At 39.7% G+C, this 18,394-nt stretch overlaps 1 protein-coding gene across 6 annotated transcripts in view; it reads right to left on the reverse strand.

Moving 5' to 3' along the window:
* Positions 1-5,535: 5,535 nt before the first annotated feature.
* The window catches only part of ZMYM4 (zinc finger MYM-type containing 4), a 152,766-nt gene continuing 139,907 nt past the window's right edge, over positions 5,536-18,394 (reverse strand). For all 6 annotated transcript variants that reach the window (XM_019015121.4, XM_055391493.2, XM_063700442.1 and 3 more), the window contains 4 exons: positions 13,424-13,535; positions 11,777-12,025; positions 8,914-9,043; positions 5,536-8,016 (listed from right to left, as the gene is read on the reverse strand). In XM_019015121.4, the coding sequence (XP_018870666.3) occupies positions 7,809-8,016; positions 8,914-9,043; positions 11,777-12,025; positions 13,424-13,535 (699 nt within the window). In that variant the 3' untranslated portion in view covers positions 5,536-7,808. The remainder of the gene's footprint in view (positions 8,017-8,913; positions 9,044-11,776; positions 12,026-13,423; positions 13,536-18,394) is intronic.

Genomic DNA, 18,394 nt, shown 5'->3' on the forward strand with positions numbered 1-18,394 from the left:
CTTTTTTAAACAAGTAGAAGAAAATTTGTTACTCAGTGGGAAGCAAGGGGATAAACCGAAAAGTTCAGTAAACAGAAATTGTGAAAAAAAAAAAAACAACCCACAAAACTAAACAGCAGAAATAAGTTCTATTAGCCGTAATTAAGTTTAAGGTGTTTACCTATGAACTTAACACCAGACTCTGGCCTCTTCCTTCCAGTCTCCACTGCCCTCCCTGCATGGAGACAGTGGCCTCTGAGGAGGTGAAGGCCTCCTCAAACCATGGACACATGTGCATGTGGTGAGGGGTCTCCTGGTAAGGCAGCCACCATCTAGCAGCAGGGTAAGAGGGGCAGTGGGTGGCTGGAATGGTTGGCAGGTTAATTACACTGTGCAAACAAGTTCCTCATTGAGAAAATAAGTACATATACTGAGGATAATGGGAGCCAGGTTTCACACTTTTTGAGAAAGGATTATGAATGTGGAAAGGGAGAGAAGGCTGCAAAGAATCCTGAGGTGTTGAACTGAAATTGGAAAAACTGGAATCAATTCACAGGTTTAAAGAAACAAACTATATACATACACACACATGGATATAGATGTATATAGTTATATGAATATGTGGTTATTGATTGGTTGCTCTACCCACTGAGAGGGCATAGAAGCAATTTTACCTTAGTAGCAGTGAGCACGCGAAGTGCTAAGGCATTATGGCTCTATAGAGAGATGACTGATTCCAAAAAAGTACTACAAAATCCTGGAATATCTTAAGTGAAGAAATGCTGAAAAACGGACAGGAACATGTCAGAAGGACATAAAAGCCAGCTAGAAGGGGCTTCCGTTGGTCAAATATATGACAATTTGAGTATCAAAATAAATGAGCATCAGAATACAACCTACTGAATAAGATAGGAACCTACGAGTCTATAATGACATATATAAATGAATAAAAAATAAAGACTCAATATAAACATTTTTAAACAATCAATTATAGGACAAAAAAGATGGGGGAAAAACAGGCAAATATTAACTAAGAGAAACTGGGGGAGCAATATTTACAGTATCTGATAAAACAATTCAATGCAAAAAGGAAAAAAGGTGGGATATACAGATAAGAAAGAACAATGAAACCAAAAATGTAAATAGGATGAGTATTAGTATACCTCAAACACAGCCTGAAAACTGACAAGGCTGCTAGCAGGCAAAGGAGGATGGACAAACACTTGGGTTAAAAAAGGAAATGGGAAAACACTTTTAGACTGATGATCATATCATTATGTCTGAATCGGGAAACACACCTAAAGCAGTACTGAGATGAAAAAGTGGTAGATTTTAAATCATTTTCAGGAAACAAGAAAGATTAACAATGAATGAAGCAATCATTCAATCATTTAAAGAATGAACAACTGGAAAAAAAAAAAAGAAAAGAGAAGGAAAGTATTAATAAAATTAGAAATACATGAAATAAGACTCACATAGCCAAATGCTGGTTCTTTGAAAAGGTTAAGAATGACCAGGAAAATGAGAAGATGCAAACACAATACAAAATTTAAACAGGAAATAATTATGAACTATATGTTATAAACCTGAACATACAGATGAAAATGAGGAAGTTAAAATGCAAATTGGCAAGACATTAAAAACTTGAGTAGACCAATGGGCATTAAGTAAATAAAAATGGCAAAGACCTCCCCTTAGGGGACAAAACAAAACACCAGAATCAAGAGATAAATAAAATTAAGATTTCATTTGTGTGAAATACACACACACACACACACACACACACACACACACACACGAATTAGGTTGGCTAGCTAACAGTTTTTTGTTTTTTTTTTTTCTTTGAGACAGAGTCTCGCTCTGTCTCCCAGGCTGGAGTGCAGTGGCACAATCTCGCCTCACTGCAAGCTCCGCCTCCTGGGTTCACGCCATTCTCCTGCCTCAGCCTCCCCGAGTAGCTGGGACTACAGGCGCCCGCCACCACGCCCGGCTAATTTTTGTATTTTTAGTTAAGATGGAGTTTCACCATGTTGGTCAGGCTGGTCTCGAACTCTTGACCTCGTGATCCGCCTGCCTCGGTCTCCCAATGTGCTGGGATTACAGGTGTGAGCCACCGTGGCCGGCCAAACTTATTTAAGAGTTTGTTGGTGGGGTGTGGTGGCTCGCGCCTGTAATCCCAACACTTTGGGAGGCTGAGGCAGGAGGATTACCTGAGGTCAGGAGTTTGAGACCAGCCTGGCCGACATGGTTAAACCCGTCTCTACTAAACATACAAAATTAGCCAGGCGTGGTGGCACATGCCTGTAGTGCCAGCTACTTGAAAGGCTGAGGCAGGAGAATCGCTTGAACCTGAGAGATGGAGGTTGCAGTGAGCGGAGATCACGCCACTGCACTCCAGCCTGGGCAACAAGAGCGAAACTCCATCTCAAAACAAAACAAAAACAAAACACAACAACAACAAATGTGTTTTCTCACCTTGCAATATTGATAACCTTTTTGTTGTGATGAGAAGTTCCAGTTCCGTTTAGTGGTAATGTGACAGTGGGCATTACTGGTGTATTCGTTAGGATACTGGTTTGGCTACTTTAATGAAGAGGAAAAAAAAAAAGGCTTTAAATAAGATGAAAGTTCCTCTCTTATGTGAAGGTCTGAGCTAGTAGGCAGACCAGGAGAGACAGGTGGCTCTGTCCATGAGGTTAATGTGCTTCTGGTATGCTGCCCTTTCCCACATGGACAAAACTGGTTTGCCATGACCACGTTCATGCTCCAGATCAGAGGAAAAAGGGAAAACAAGAGAGGAGCATGCATTTTCCTTTTAGGAATGTAGCCTGGGAGATGTAAACTCACATCTGCTTCCATGCCATTGGTCAAAACTTCGTCCCATGGTCACTCCTAACTACAAGTTAGCCTGGAAAATACACTTTTTTTTACCAAGGGAGCCACTGCCTAGCTAAAACTTGTGGGGAAGGAGCAGTTCTGTTAATGAAGTGAAGCGTGGGGAGATTGCTGTTGTACCATTGTCTTGTTCCTAAACTGATGACATATATAACCTACCAAGTAAAAGAAGTTTCATAGATTTAAGGTTTTTCTCCCAATTAAAAAATAAATTTATGACCTGGCATTCATATGCAAAGAAATATAAATAGGCCAGGTGCGGTGGCTCATGCCTGTAATCCCAGCACTTTGGGAGGCCGAGGCGGGCAGATCACCTGAGGTCAGGAGTTCGAGATCAGCCTGCCCAACATAGTGAAACCCCATCAAATACAAAAATTAGCCGGGCATGGTGGCGTGCACCTGTAGTCCCAGCTACTCAGGAGGCTGAGGCAGGAGAATCACTTGAACCCAGGAGGCAGAGGTTGCAGTGAGCCAAGATCGAGCCACTGCACTCCAGCCTAGGCAACAGAGCGAGACTCCATCTCAAAGAAAAAAAGAAATATTAGCCAGGCGTGGTGGTTCACACCTGTAATCCCAACACTTGGGAGGCTGAGGTGGGCAGATCACTTGAGGTCAGGAGTTTGAGAACAGCCTGGCCAACATGGCAAAACCCCGTCTCTACTAAAAATACAAAAATTAGCCAGGTGTGGTGGCATACACCTGTAATCCCAGCTACTTAGGAGGCTGAGGCAGAAGAATCGCTAGAACCCAGGAGGCGGAAGTTGCAGTGAGCCAAGATTGCACCGCTGCACTCCAGCCTGAGCAACAGTGAGACGGTGTCTCAAAACAAACAAAAAGAAATACAAAGAAAAAAACTAATAAACTCTATCATATGCTGTTCCTATATATACTGATATACATGCCCATTTCTTTCTTTCTTATTTTTTTTTGAGACAGTCTCACTCTGTTGCCCTGGCTGGACAGTGTAGTGGCCTGATCTCGGCTCACTACAACCTCCGCCTCCCAGGTTCAGGTGATTTTCCTGCATCAGCCTCTGGAGCAGCTGGGATTATAGGCACCTGCCACCACGCCCAGCTAATTTTTGTACTTTTAGTAGAGATGGGGTTTCACCATGTTGGCCAGGCTGGTCTCGAGCTCCTGACCTCAAGTGATCTGTCCATCTTGGCCTCCTGAAGTGCTGGGATCACAAGCATGAGCCATCGTGCCCAGCCCCATTTTTCAATATAGTGAAAATATCAATGGATTCTTGTGATGTTGATTACTATTGATATGCACATAAGCACAAGTGAAGAATTTGTCATTTTGTTTGATTCAAATATGTAGAATTGGTTATATAAGTAGAGTATTATGTTTTGCAGAAGCCAAAGTGCTGTACTTAGTAAAAATTCAGACTGTAGTGTGGGAATTAACATTTATTTAATGTGTTAGTACAGGCCAGGACATTTGCATATAATAAAAAATATCTGACATTTGAAAGCCTACCATGTGCCAGGCACAACTTAATAAGGGAGTTATACCCACTTTATAGATAAGAAAACTGAGGCACAGAGAGGTTAATTTTTATTTACTTATTTTTTCATTTTTTTTTTGAGACGGAGTCTCGCTCTGTCGCCCAGGCTGGAGTGCAGTGGCACGATCTCGGCTCACTGTAAGCTCCGCCTCCTGGGTTCACGCCATTCTCCTGCCTCAGCCTCCCGAGTAGCTGGGACTACAGGCGCCCGCCACCACGCCCGGCTAACTTTTGTATTTTTAGTAGAGACAGGGTTTCACCCTGTTAGCCAGGATGGTCTCGATCTCCTGACCTCATGATCCTCCTGCCTCGACCTCCCAAAGTGCTGGGGTTACAAGTGTGAGCCACCGTGCCCGGCCTGAGGTTAAGTAATTTACCTAAAGTTATACAACCAGTAAGTAGAAACACTAGGCTTCAATGCCTATGATGTCTCCACTACATAGCATTGCCTCTCAATCACTATTCTCTTCAATGATGATAGCACACTATAATAACAGACAAGTGCTAGAAGAGTTCAGGGTATGATTGCTTCTTTCCTAAAACTTCAACTCAGTACCCTAGGAGACTTCTTTGGAAAATTAAATTCTGAATTCATTGATAGAAATTCATTTTACATTAGATCTTTTGGGAAAACCTGTTTTATAAATTTAGGATTGCCACAAGGCAGGTAGGTAGAAAGTCGATACGGAATTTGAAAGTACAGCTGCATAATACCTAGACAACTCTAAAGTCGAAGGAAAATGCTATTTAGTCTTACATTCCTGTTTTAAACATGTATTTATACTTAAGAATGAACATATCCTTTATTCTAGTCTTACAATTTCATTAAAGTTGAACTGATGTAGGCTTTGTAAATCTCAAAAAAGTTTGCCTGAAATGATATGTATAAATGATCTCTGATATTTCTACCTGTTGGGACTTTGAATATAGTCAGTAAATTAGCTAAAAATGGGAACACGTCTTTTGATGGAAAAAAGGAAATAAAAGAACTTGCAATGAAAGAATATGTTGACTGGACTACATAAAAAAAAATTTCTCGGAAACTGCTCTCTTTCTTTGTAATTTTACTAACTGCTGGGTCATACCAACAAAGTCAATCAGAAAAAGAGATTTCAAATTCTTTTAAGACGTAAAGAAGAAGAACTCACCCATCAAATACAAATATACTATTTTATTCTAAGGGAATATTTCTGTGGTTTCTGCAAGGGGAAAACCTAAAAGTGGTTAAAAACTGAAAAAGAACAAAAAGGATGATTTAGATGTTTTTGTTTGATGTTTTTTTCTCCCCTGGAAAAAAAAATGTAATTTTACACAATTTTCATAAAATTAAAAAAGCAATAATCAGACGCACATATCAACAGCTACACTTATGAGGAATGACCAATAATTAATCAATATTTTCTCTTATGAATAAATTTAGGGTTCTGGGCAACTCTGTGGACTAACATGCAAATGAAATCCTGATACAGTCATTTATCTGGGTATTGGGTGTTCTCAGTAAAAGATACAGATTTTTTTTTTCTGGTATTTCATAACAATTTATCTACTATGCTAACAATATTTGTTTTTTCATACAACTACAGAAGGGGAAAATGTTAGTGTTTATACAAACCATAAAATTCGTATAGTGGGGACTATTACACTTGCTATTTCTGGATAGTTTATTGGCAGACTTATCAGACAATCCAATTATTTGTCCTCCATATCGAACAAGGTATGGAGTAAGAAGTTTTCCAGTCAGAAATGACAAACACAGATGGAATTAATCATACAGAATCGGGGTGGATTTACTTCTTTCATACAGTTCTTGGTAACAAAAATGAGGTTTGTTACAGGCAGAGGGACAGAACCACCAAGTACACAATGTCAGAAGGACTACTTCTTTCATTTTAGTTTTACTTAAATGCCTTTTATTTGTTAAAAAAGAAATACACCTGCCACCCCCACCTAAAAAATGAGATACCCTGAAAAGTCTTTCAAGATTAAAATTTCTAAGAGGCTTTTTGACATCTCTCAGTTTTATCATAGCGTCAAATTAACCTTAGCTAAAGAAGTTCTGCAATTGGCAAACGTTATTCATAAAAGCTTTGATTCCAAATTTTGTGGGGAAGAAACTGAGAATGGAGATGAGGGAGATGGACTGATATGCCACACACACCTATGACTTGCAATCCTCATAGAACTACTGAAACAGCTAGAGTTTGGAATAATGCTCTAAGACCTGCTTATGGATATGCAAGACAATGTCTTTGTATCCTCACCCCAGAATCCCTGTTTTCAAGTTTCAAGGGCAACAAGGTCATCTTCCAAATGCTTTATATAGGAACCTAACTAGGACCTTTTCTATCATAATTCAGATAGCTAAGTAATACTGTATCTTTGTGGAATCACTCACAGGTTTGCCAGAGTAAGAAAAGAGACTATCCTTTTTGAAATGACAAGGGCCTCCAGAAACTGGTGCAAAAGACAAAATAAGAGGAACTGTTTGGGAAATAGGAAGGTAAAACAACGGGAGAAAAGCTGCCATTGGGGGAAAAAAATGAAAACAAAAGGAGAACCCCCATTTCTCTGTACCACAGCTCAGGCTGTGAGACAGCAGCAATAAGGGCCCACACCCAGAGAAGGGGCATTTTAGTGGGTTTCTACAAACATTTCAAGACACTTGGGGTCTGACAGGCTCCACAGATTTTCTGTGTGCATAATTAGTTTGTGGAATATCATCCCCTTTACCTTAGTTTACCCACATCCAGACCCACCGCTGAGAAGGCTTGACCCAGAAAATGAAAGGGACACATTACTGTTAACAGCAGTGAAGGTCATTTTCCCTGATGTGAGGGGCCCATGGCAAAAGCTTCTGTCTTTCACATGATTGGCTTGGCAGTGAAAATCAAAATCAATCAAGACCACTTCACTATCTTTTTTAAAAAGCTGAGTATTTTTATTGGGTCTTCAAATCTGGGTCCCACAGTCCTCATTTGATGTCACTCTTAGCTCTGTACTGATCTCTCCTCTGACTTTTACGGAGGGCTTGCCAAAGTAGCCTATTGCAGCCAAAGTTTCACTCCAAAGCTACCTCTCTAAGGTCTAAGGTTACTATGGTAAAGTTTTATACAACAGTTTTCCTTAAAAATATTCCACGATTTGTTACTCCCAAACAAAATAAGATTATGCACCACTCGGAGAAATTAGTCATTCTGAAGATGTCTAAGAACTATACCACTGCCAAAGAACATTTCTCAGTTCATATTCTTTCCTTCAATTTTCATTTGTACATCCACACTGTGGGGTTCACAAGTCATCTGTTTTCCATGATCTTATGGTCAAGTCAAGAGGACTTAGACTTATACATCATTTTCCAACAGCTGGATGCATTCACAGTTTGGTGCATACCAATATGTATGAAAATAAGAACCTCACTTCCGTTTTAATCTGATAATTCAACATCAGAGTCTTCAGATTTGGCTTTGGCAAGTTCTTCATGTACCTCCCTCACCATGAGAATACGTGTTAACATGGTGTCCAGGGTTCCAGGGTCTATCGGGAATGTGGAGTACCACATGGGGCTATTCGGGACACAGGAGCGCTCAGGTTGAAGGTAAAACACATCATTCCTTTGCTTCACACTTTCAGAACTATCCACAGGGAAAAAAAAAAAAAAGAGAAAAAAGAAAATTAGAAATCAGAGAGTATAGGAAATATGTACTATTCTTAAGTAAACTGAGGTTTTTGCCATTAAAAGTAATTAAAAGTAAGGGCAAAAACTGCAATTATTTTTGCACCAACCTAATATGGCTCTCAACTTTTCTCCACTGTGACTCACAATGGGGAAAGCAATGTACCCACAGAGATAAATAGTTTACAGGAATATTTCCTCCCAGGAATCAACTGAAATCACAATGGATTGGAAGTATATAAAGTTAATATAAGACAAAGTGTAAATCATAAACTTTAGTACTTCAAACATTATTAAGAGCAACAAAAAAGTCAACTTACATGTGACACTATGGCCAAGCACCACATATTGGAAGTGCCCAATATCCTGGAATGAACTCCAAGGGCACTCAATACACATTATCAAAGGGCAAATGCAGCTATCACATTTCTTTCAGGAAAAAAAGTGTTACAACTCTAAAATCATAAAGTTCCTCTAAGAAAAGGACTACTTAGAAAATTTCAATTCCTTAAAAATTGTTTTTCTATTATAGCTTTAGCAAAACAAAATTTCTTTTCTATACAAATAACAAAACAACTACAGATTAGATATCACATAAAGGTTGTACAACAGTTGTAAAGATCAAACAATAGCAGCGATTCTTGCTTTTGAAGACATTTTCATAAAATAATTATGAAGACAAGGTAATTTGTTTTGTGGTTCAAAATCCACATAGATATGACAATGGGGAAAAAATTCATGGTAAATCCTTGTCTAAAGCCACGGGCAAGCTACTTTTCTGATGTTCAAGCATCTGAAATCCAAAATATGGTAACTGCCTTCTGAGTGCACTACATTCAGTTCAGAGAAAGATTACCATTTTGACAGGTAAAACTCATAAAGTCGGACTGGGCATCTCAGTGGATTGTCAGTATTCTCTGCCATCTCCACCCCCACTGGAACCTCATCATCTTCATTTCGTTTCCTCTTGCCAACAGTCAGTTTATCTTGAGACAGGAAATAATAATCAAAGGATTATATTAGAAAAGTCTATTCTTTGAGTCTCAAGACGCCAATGAGCTTTGCTTCGCAGCCAGAACTTTGTCATTTCCTCCCTTTCACTCACTCACACTCATTCAACAAATACTGAGTGCCTATGAAGGTGCCAGACATTATTTTAAGTGCTGGATTCTATGGCATTAAACAAAGTCCCTATCCCATGAATTTTATGCTCCCCTGCTCACCAAAGTGGGGGCACCATGACAAAAAGTATGGCACTGGCACTGGAAAACGTCTCTATTCTGAGCCTGACTTTATTAATAAACTTCATTAGGCACAGGGTTCCTGACACATATCAAGATAAAGCAGAAAGAAGGGTTCCACATGTTTTTCTCCTACAGCAGAGATCAAGACAGAAGTTGCCATCTCTTTTTTTTTTTTTTGAGACGGAACTTTGCTCTTCTTGCCCAGGACGGAGTGCAATGGTGAAATCTCCGCTCACTGCGGCCTCCACCCAGGTTCAAGGATTCTCCTGCCTCAGCCTCCCAAGTAGCTGGGATTACAGGCGCCTGCCACCATGCCCAGCTAAATTTTTGGATTTTTAGTAGAGACAGGTTTTCACCATGTTGGCCAGTCTGGTCTCGAACTCCTGACCTCAGGTGATCAGCCCACCTCGGCCTCCCAAAGTGCTGGGATTACAGGCATGAACCACCGTGCCCGGTCGTCATCTCTCTTTTAAGAGACAGGGTCTCACTCTGTTGCCCAGCCTGGAGCATGATGGTATGATCACAGCAGCCTTGAATCTCCGCAGCCTTGAACTCCTGGGTTCAAGTGATCCTCTCGCCACAGCCTTTGGAGTAGCTGGGACTACAGGTACAAGCCACCGAACTCAGCAGAAGCTGTCATCTCTATGAGAATATTTCTACTGTGGGGCACTAGTACTGGGCATCTGCTCAAGTTTATTTGTTCGAATATTGTGAGAAATGGCATCTTTGTTGGGAAGATAAATTATCAGCAGAGTTACTATTTGGTAAGAAAAGAACAAACCATTTTTCCCCAACAGTATTTTGCAGAGGCCAAGCATTATATAAGGAAGTCAGGGTGAAGATATGAAAAGTGGGCTATTTCTTTCCTACTTTTTCCATTCACTCCTCAAGAGAACACTAGATGGACCTAAGGAAAAAAGGTTTTCTTTCTTTCTTTTTTTTTTTTTTTGGGAGACAGGGTCTCACTCTGTTGCCCAGGCTAGAGTGCAGTGACTCCATCACAGCTCACTACAGCCTCGAACTCCTGGGGTCAAGCAATCCTCCCGCATGAGCCTCCCAAAATATTGGGATTACAAGCATGAGCCATTGCACTCAGCCTATATCTGCTCTTAACAACTGGTATAGGACTTTCCCCAGCTTCCTGCATTATTACTTTAACAAAACTCACCCATTTTCCATTTAGCAGCTAGCTAAATAGAAAGACTGCTAGTTACTCACTTAGAAAGCAAGCTGAATTCATTACTAATCATGTCAAGCACCCAATCAGCAAACAGGGAAACATTATCCACCTGCCTTTCCCTCCCCCAGTTAATACCAACTGAGGCCAGGCATGGTGGCTCATGCCTGTAATCACAGCACTTTGAGAGGCCGAGGCGGGTGGATCACCTGAGGTCAGGAGTTCGAGACCAGCTTGCCCAATATGGTGAAACCCCGTCTCTATTAAAAATACAAAAATTAGCCAGGCGTGGTAGCACATGCCTGTAGTCCCAGCTACTCGGGAGGCTGAGGCAGGAGAATTGCTTGAACCTGGGAGGCGAAGTCTGCAGTGAGCTGAGATCACACCACTGCACTCCAGCCTGGGTGACAGAGTGAGACTTCATCTCAAAATAAATAAATAAATAAATAAATAAAAATCAATTGAGAGCACAAAGTGGGTTACATATATATAAAACTAAGCAAACAGGACACAGACATTAGGTGAAAAAGATAATCTTAGTAAATGAACAATTCAGAAAAAAGTTTATACAAAGTTGAACATCACAAATACAGATTTTAGTTTCAGTGATTTAAATTCTCACATTCAAAAAATGTATTTCACTCTTAGAAACTGATTTTGGGAAGTTCAGGACTTATGATTCTGTTCAAAAATAATAAATTTAATTTCTAATCCTATAATAAATACCAAGATTAAGTTTTTGAACATTAAAAGCAAACTTATTTAATAGGCTGTTTTTGAAATGCAAGACAATAAACCTAATAAAATTGTCACTGCTATTATTCTATTGTGTACAAAAGCAGTATATTGTAGGTCAGCTTTTAAGTTCCTTCAGAATTTCACAATGTTAACTGAAAAGGGGGGCTCTGGTCAAAAAAAGATTTAGAAACAATGGACTAAACGTTCTGCAGGTTTTGTTTAACTAGTGATTGACTCATCTGGTGCTAGTAAATCAGTGACTCTCAACCCTGTTTGTATTTTTTAATTTCCTGAGAAGTTTTAAAATGCAGGCTATTTGAGCTCTACCCAATTAAATCAAAATTTCTAATTTAAAAGCCAATGAAAGTATATTGAAGCACGTGATTCCTCTCACTTTGAGGCCAGCCTTTGACCACTCTCTGACAATAGAGAAAAATATTCGAATGTTAAAGGTACACTCTTCCACATCTAGCATTTATAACTACCTTTCTGCAGTAACTCTCTATTTTAGTACTACTACTAAGACTTCAAAGAGAAATCTGACAAACAGTATCCCATACCTGGTTCTGACTCCTGCTTCTGTAAAGGTGGGAAGAACCTCAGATATGTCATCTTGGTACTGTACTTCAGAGTCCTGGTCCGTCTCATCACATGGGCAAAGGAAAGCTTCAAGTGCTCAGTAACATTCTTTAGTTGGAAGTATTTGGTATTGAAGAAAAGGAGGGTGTTTAAAAGGACGATTGGTGAGTAAGCGCCCAGCTGTTTGCACTCCCACAAATGCTCTTCCTCAATGCGAGAGAACATGTAACCTAGACAGAAGAAGGGGTACAAGAAACAGTACTGAGCTCCTGCTAAAGTAGACTAAGTGATCTCTCAAATTCTAGGACAGGGAGATATAAAGAGAAAAACTGACTATTCCTCTTTCCCCTCTTCCTTATGCAGAAAACCAGAAAACGCACCACAAAGAAAAAGGCAGATGATTCCACTCAAGTAGACACCGTTCGTGGAGTCTCCTGAAACCGTTTTAATCTATTGATATTTTAGATTAGGGGTTAAGCTGTCTTTATAAAGGGCCAGAAAGTAAATATTTTGGGATGTGTAGGCCATATAGGCTCTGAACAACGCTGTTGCTGTAGAAACTAAGGAGCTGTAGAGAACACATAAACAGGCAGAGCTATATGCCAGTAAAATTTATTTATAGTCATATAATTTTCTTTTCTTTCCTTTTTTTTTTTTTTTTTTGAGACAGGGTCTTACTCTGTCGCCCAGGCTGGAGTGCAGTGGCACGATCAGGGCTCACTGCAGCCTCAAACTCCTGGGCTCAGGTGCTTCTCCCACCTCATCCTCCTGAGTAGCTGGGACTACAGGCACCACCACCATGCCCAGCTAATTTTTTGTATTTTTTGTAGAGACAGAGTTTCACCTCGTTGCCCAGGCTGATCTTGAACCCCTGGGCTCAAGTGATTCTCCTGCCTCAGCCTTCCAAAGTCACACCTGGGACTACAGGTGTGCGCCACCACACCCAGCCATGAATTTAATATAATTTTCACATGATGAAATAGGAATTCTTAAAAAAATTTCCCCAACTATTTAAAAATGTAAAAACAATTTTTAGCTCATAGACTGCAAAACAGGGAGCAGGCCAGATTTGGCCCATGGACCATAGTTTGCAAACTCCTGTTGGAGATCATTAAGCTTACTGTTAATAAAGGTGCTCTGCAGCCCAACAGAAAGGTGCATATATTACTAAGCATAACATTGAACCTCTTCATTCACCTCAGCATGAGACCTGGAGTGAATTATGGACTTGTCTGATGACATCTGGTCAAAGATAATTCAAGGACGAGGACTTAACTCTCTTAACAACAGTTCAGTATACATACAAACTACCAAAAAAGGTCCACTGTTAGCAGATATGATATGTGAAAGCTACACCAATGCTACCAGATCAAAAATGGCTTCTAAAAAGGTAAATGTAACTTCAAATTAGTTTATATTTTCTGCAATCAGTATCTATACATGTGCTATATGACTTGTACAGTTTTCCTAAAACAATCAACAATAAACCAAAGACCGTCTCCTCAGAAGTCCAAATATGGTATAAATCTGGACAGAAATAAAAATGAACACTTTTTTTAAAGATAACCAAAAAACTTAAGCAATTTAAGAAAGCACATCATGAAGACAATAAAAAAAAATCACCCTACCATTAGGAAGTATTGTAGGTTCCCATATTTTCAAGAGTTTGGTAAGTTCAATCATAAATCTGGAATAGGGCTCAGTAAAAATGTTATCTATTCTACCATTTTCAAACAGGTACTACAAGAAAAAAAAAGAAAATATACATGTTGATAAAAAGAAAACATGAGTTCTTAAAAAATTATTTTAAGAAATACAGTTTACCCTTAATTTTTGCCCTTACAATATTATAAACCATGTTCAACCTCTTAGTACTTTAGAGATAGTTGTTAAAACACTAGAATTCAAGCTAAAGCTCCTTTTCGTGTTAACACATTGTCTTCAGCACTGACCTTGCAAGGTAAAGTTTTTGTACTTCGTTTTCAAACACGGATGGTACAGAAGAAGTATTATGAAGAACCCTTTACTTAGTTCCTAAAACTGACATACTAAAACTTGGTTCCAATGCACACGTTCCAAATCATGTTTTTCCTGATTCATAATGTGTATCTGCAGATGTGCTCTTTTGTTTTTTACCCTAGATACAAGATCATTTCTTGCAATCACACAGTTAGCTAATGTCAGTTGACCTGAGGAAACCCAAATTTAAAAACTATTTATTTGGAGCCTTCTAACTACAGCTCTCAACTCTGCCCCACAACCTAGCCCTCAAAAAAGTTCAAGTCTAATTATAGGACATTGAACTATGTTAATTATAACCATTAACAACCATACCGTAGGCTAGAACAAAAAGAATACCTACAGTTTAAAAATGTATTGAGCCAGGAATGGTAATCCCAGTGCTTTGGGAGGCCAAGGTGAGAGGATCACTTGAGGTCAATAGTGCAAGACTAACCTGGGCAACACAGTGAGACCCATCTCTACAAAAAATTTAAAAACAAATAGCCAGGGGTGGTGGTGCATGCCTGTAGTCCTAACTGCTTGGGAGTCTGAGGCAGGAGGGTTGTTTGAACCTGGGAGTTTGAGACTGCAGCGAGCTATGATCATATCACTGCACTTCAGCCTGGGTAACAGAGCAAGACCCTGTCTCTTTTAAAAAGTACTGACGGCGCAGGTCAGATAAAATCAATTGAGACAGGGACACACCATGAGTAGTAACGGAATCCAAGGCAGCATGTAATTACATGATAAAAGTATTTTGGTGTTTTTAAGGTTTAGTATTTTTAATTTATATTTCTGTGGCTATCTTGGTTTCTTGCATTTCTATGTATGATTTGGAGAAAATTATTTCCATTTAAATTTATTCTGGCTAACAAAAATTACCACTTCAATAGGCATTTTTATGAGGCCTCCTCAAAGGCAATTTATGAACTTATTGGCAGATTACAGTTTGTTGTTCAACAGTATTCTTCTTTTTCTTCTTTTAATATAGTCACTTTCAAGCTTAAAAATACATCTTCGTTATTGAAAAAGTTCAAAATAAAGAAAAAGTAGACTATTCAAACTCATTCAAACTCATCACAAAGTCAACTACTATTCATATGCAAAAATATTTCCAATCTTTAAGAAATTCCATTATGCAGAAGTGAGTTTTGTACAGTTACAGAAATATATCAGTACATATAACGCAACATACATGTTTAAAAAAAGTATCTTCCCCCTTAACCAGGAACAAGACAAGAATGCCTATCCTTGCCATTCTTCGTCAACACTGTACCGCGAATCCTAGCAGAGCAGCCAGGCAAGAAAAATAAATATAACGCATTCAAATAGGAAAGGAAGAAGTAAAATTATCTCTAGTTGCAGGTGACAGAATCCTATATATAGAAAATCCTAGAGAATACACAGAAAAATGAATTATTAGAGCTAATAAGTGAATCCAGCCAAGGTGCAGCATATAAGCAATACACAAAAATCAGTTGTATTTCAAGCTAGCAATGAACAATCCAAACAGGAAATTAAGAAAGTCCCGCCGGGTGCGGTGGCTCATGCCTGTAATCCCAGCACTTTGGGAGGCTAAGGCGGGCGGATCACGAGGTCAGGAGATCGAGACCACGGTGAAACCCTGTCTCTACTAAAAATACAAAAAAAAAAAAAAAAAAAAATTAGCTGGGCACGGTGGCGGGCGCCTGTAGTCCCAGCTACTTCGGAGGCTGAGGCAGGAGAATGGCGTGAACCCAGGAGGCGGAGCTTGCAGTGAGCCGAGATTGTGCCACTGCACTCCAGCCTGGGCGACAGAGTGAGACTCCGTCTCAAAAAAACAAACAAACAAAAAAAAGTCCCATGTTTACCAAAGCATCAAAAAGAATAAAATGCTTGAGAAGAAATGTAACCAAAATGTTGTAAGACTTACACACTTAAAACCACAAAAAACTGCTGAAAGCAAAAATTAAAGAACAACTAAACGGAAAGACATCCTGTAGTCACAGATCAGAAGATTTAATGATGTTAAAATGGCAATATTCTCCAAATCAATTTATAGATTCACTGCAATCATATCAAAATCCAATGACCTTTTTCTGCAGAAATGGAAAAACCCATTCTAAAATTGACATAGAATTTCAAAGGACCTTGAAGAGCCAAAAGAATTTTGAGGAACCACACTTCCTGATTTCAAAACTTACTACAAAGCTATAGTGTAAGTTGCAAAACTGTGTACTGCCCTAAAAATAGCCATCTATAGAAAAATGGATTAGGGCCGGGCACAGTGGCTCATGCCTGTAATCCCAGCACTTTGGGAGGCCAAGGTAGGCGGATCACAAGGTCATGAGATCGAGACCATGCTGGCTAACACAGTGAAACCCTATCTGTACTAAAAATACAAAAAAAATTAGCCGGGCATAGTGGCGGGCGCCTGTAGTCCCAGCTACTCGGGAGGCTGAGGCAGGAGAATGGCGTGAACCCGGGAGGCGGAGCTTGCAGTGAGCCAAGATCGAGACTCCATCTCAAAAAAAAAAAAAAAAAGAAAAAAGAAAAATGGATTAGAACTGAGAGTCCAAATTAAACCCATCTATATTTGGTCAAAAGATTTTCTACAACGGTATCAAGCCCATACAATGGGTAAAGAACAGTCTCTTCAACAAATGGTGCTGAGAGAACTGGATAACCACATACAAAACAATGAAGGTAGACCTAGCTCATACCAGATACAAAAATTAACTCAAAATAAATGAACGACCTAAATATAAGAGCTAAAATCATAAAACTCTCTGAAGAAAAGAGGATTAAATCTTCATGCCCTTGAATGTGGCAGTAGATTCCTAGATATAACACCAGGAGCACAGGCAACAAAAAGAAAAGAGAAAGGAAAAGAAAAGGAAGAACAAAAAAGAAACTGAACTTCATTAAAATAAAAAAAATTTGGCCGGGCACAGTGGCTCATGCCAGTAAAGCCAGCACATTGGGAGGCCGAGGTGGGCGGATCACAAGGTCAGGAGATCCAAACCATCCTGGCTAATACGGTGAAACCCCGTCTCTACTGGGAAAAAAAAAAAAAAAAAAATGAGCCAGGTGTGGTGGCAGGCGCCTGTAGTCCCAGCTACTCGGGAGGCTGAGGCAGGAAAATGGCGTGAACCTGGGATGCGGAGCTTGCAGTGAGCCCAGATGGCGTCACTGCACTCCAGCCTGGGCGACAGAGCCAGACTCCATCTCAAAATAAATAAATTAATAAACAGATAAATAAATAAATAAATATATATTTGTCATTCAAAGTACACTACACCAAGAGAGTGAAAAGAAAATCCAGAGAATGGGAGAAGATATTTGCAAATCACATATCTGATAAAAGTTTAATATCTAGAATATATATAGTTTCTACAACACAATGACAAAAAGACAATTCAATTAAAAATTAGGCAAAGGACTTGATATAGTTTAGATACTTGTGCCTTCCAAACCTCATGTGGAGATTTGATCCTTAATGTTGGCAGTGGGGCCCTGATCTCTCATGACTGGCTTGATGCTATTCTCCTAGTAATGAAGTTCTCCCTCTATTAGTTACTGAGAGATCTGATTGTTAAAAAGAGCCTGGCACCTCGTCCTCACTCTCTTGCCATGAGACGCCTGCTCCCCCTTCACCTTCTGCCATGATCATATGATGCCATGATTGGAAGCTTCCTGAAGCGCTCACCAGAAGCAGATGCTGGAGCCATGTTTCTTGTACTGCAGAACCATAAGCCATGATTCCGCATGATAATTTTTTTTTTTTTTTTTTTTGAGACAGAGTCTTGTTCTGTCACCCAGGCTGAAGTGCAGGGGCGCGATCTTGGCTCACTGCAACCTCTGCCTCCTGGGTTCAAGCGATTCTCCTGCCTCAGCCTTCCGAGTAGCTGCGACTACAGGCATGTGCCACCACGCCCAGCTAATTTTTGTATTCTTAGTAGAGACAGGGTTTCACCATGTTGGCCAGGCTGGTCTCGAACTCCTGACCTCGTGATCTGCCTGCCTCGGCCTCCCAAAGTGCTGGGATTACAGGTGTGAGCCACCGCACCCGGCCAATAATTTCTTTATAAATTACCCAGCCTCAGGTACTCCCCTATGGCGATACAGACTAAGACAGGACTTAAATAGACATTTCTCCAAAGAAGGTATGCACATGGTCAAAAAGTACATGAAAAGATTCCCAATGTCATTAGGAAAATGCAAATTAAAAACACAATGAGATATCATTTCATACCCACCAGGATGGTTGTTTAAAAAAAAAAAAAGACAGAAATTAACAAATGTTAGCAAGAATGTGGAGATACTGGAATCTTCATACACTGCTGTTGGAAATGTAAAATGGTGCTGCCACTTTGGAAAACAGTTCAGTAGTTCCTCAACAACTCAGTCATAGTTACAAGACTCAGCAATTCCACTCCTAAGCATATATGGCAAAAGAATTGAAAATAGGTGTTCAAACAAAAACCTGTATGTGAATGTTCACAGCAGCGTATTCACAATCACCAAAAGGCGGAACCTCAAATGTCCATCAGTGGATGAATGGATAAACAACATCTGGTATATCCATATGATAGAATATTATTCAGCCATAAAAAGGA

This window comes from Gorilla gorilla, chromosome 1, assembly GCF_029281585.2.
Source record: "Gorilla gorilla gorilla isolate KB3781 chromosome 1, NHGRI_mGorGor1-v2.1_pri, whole genome shotgun sequence".
Lineage (NCBI taxonomy): Eukaryota > Metazoa > Chordata > Mammalia > Primates > Hominidae > Gorilla > Gorilla gorilla.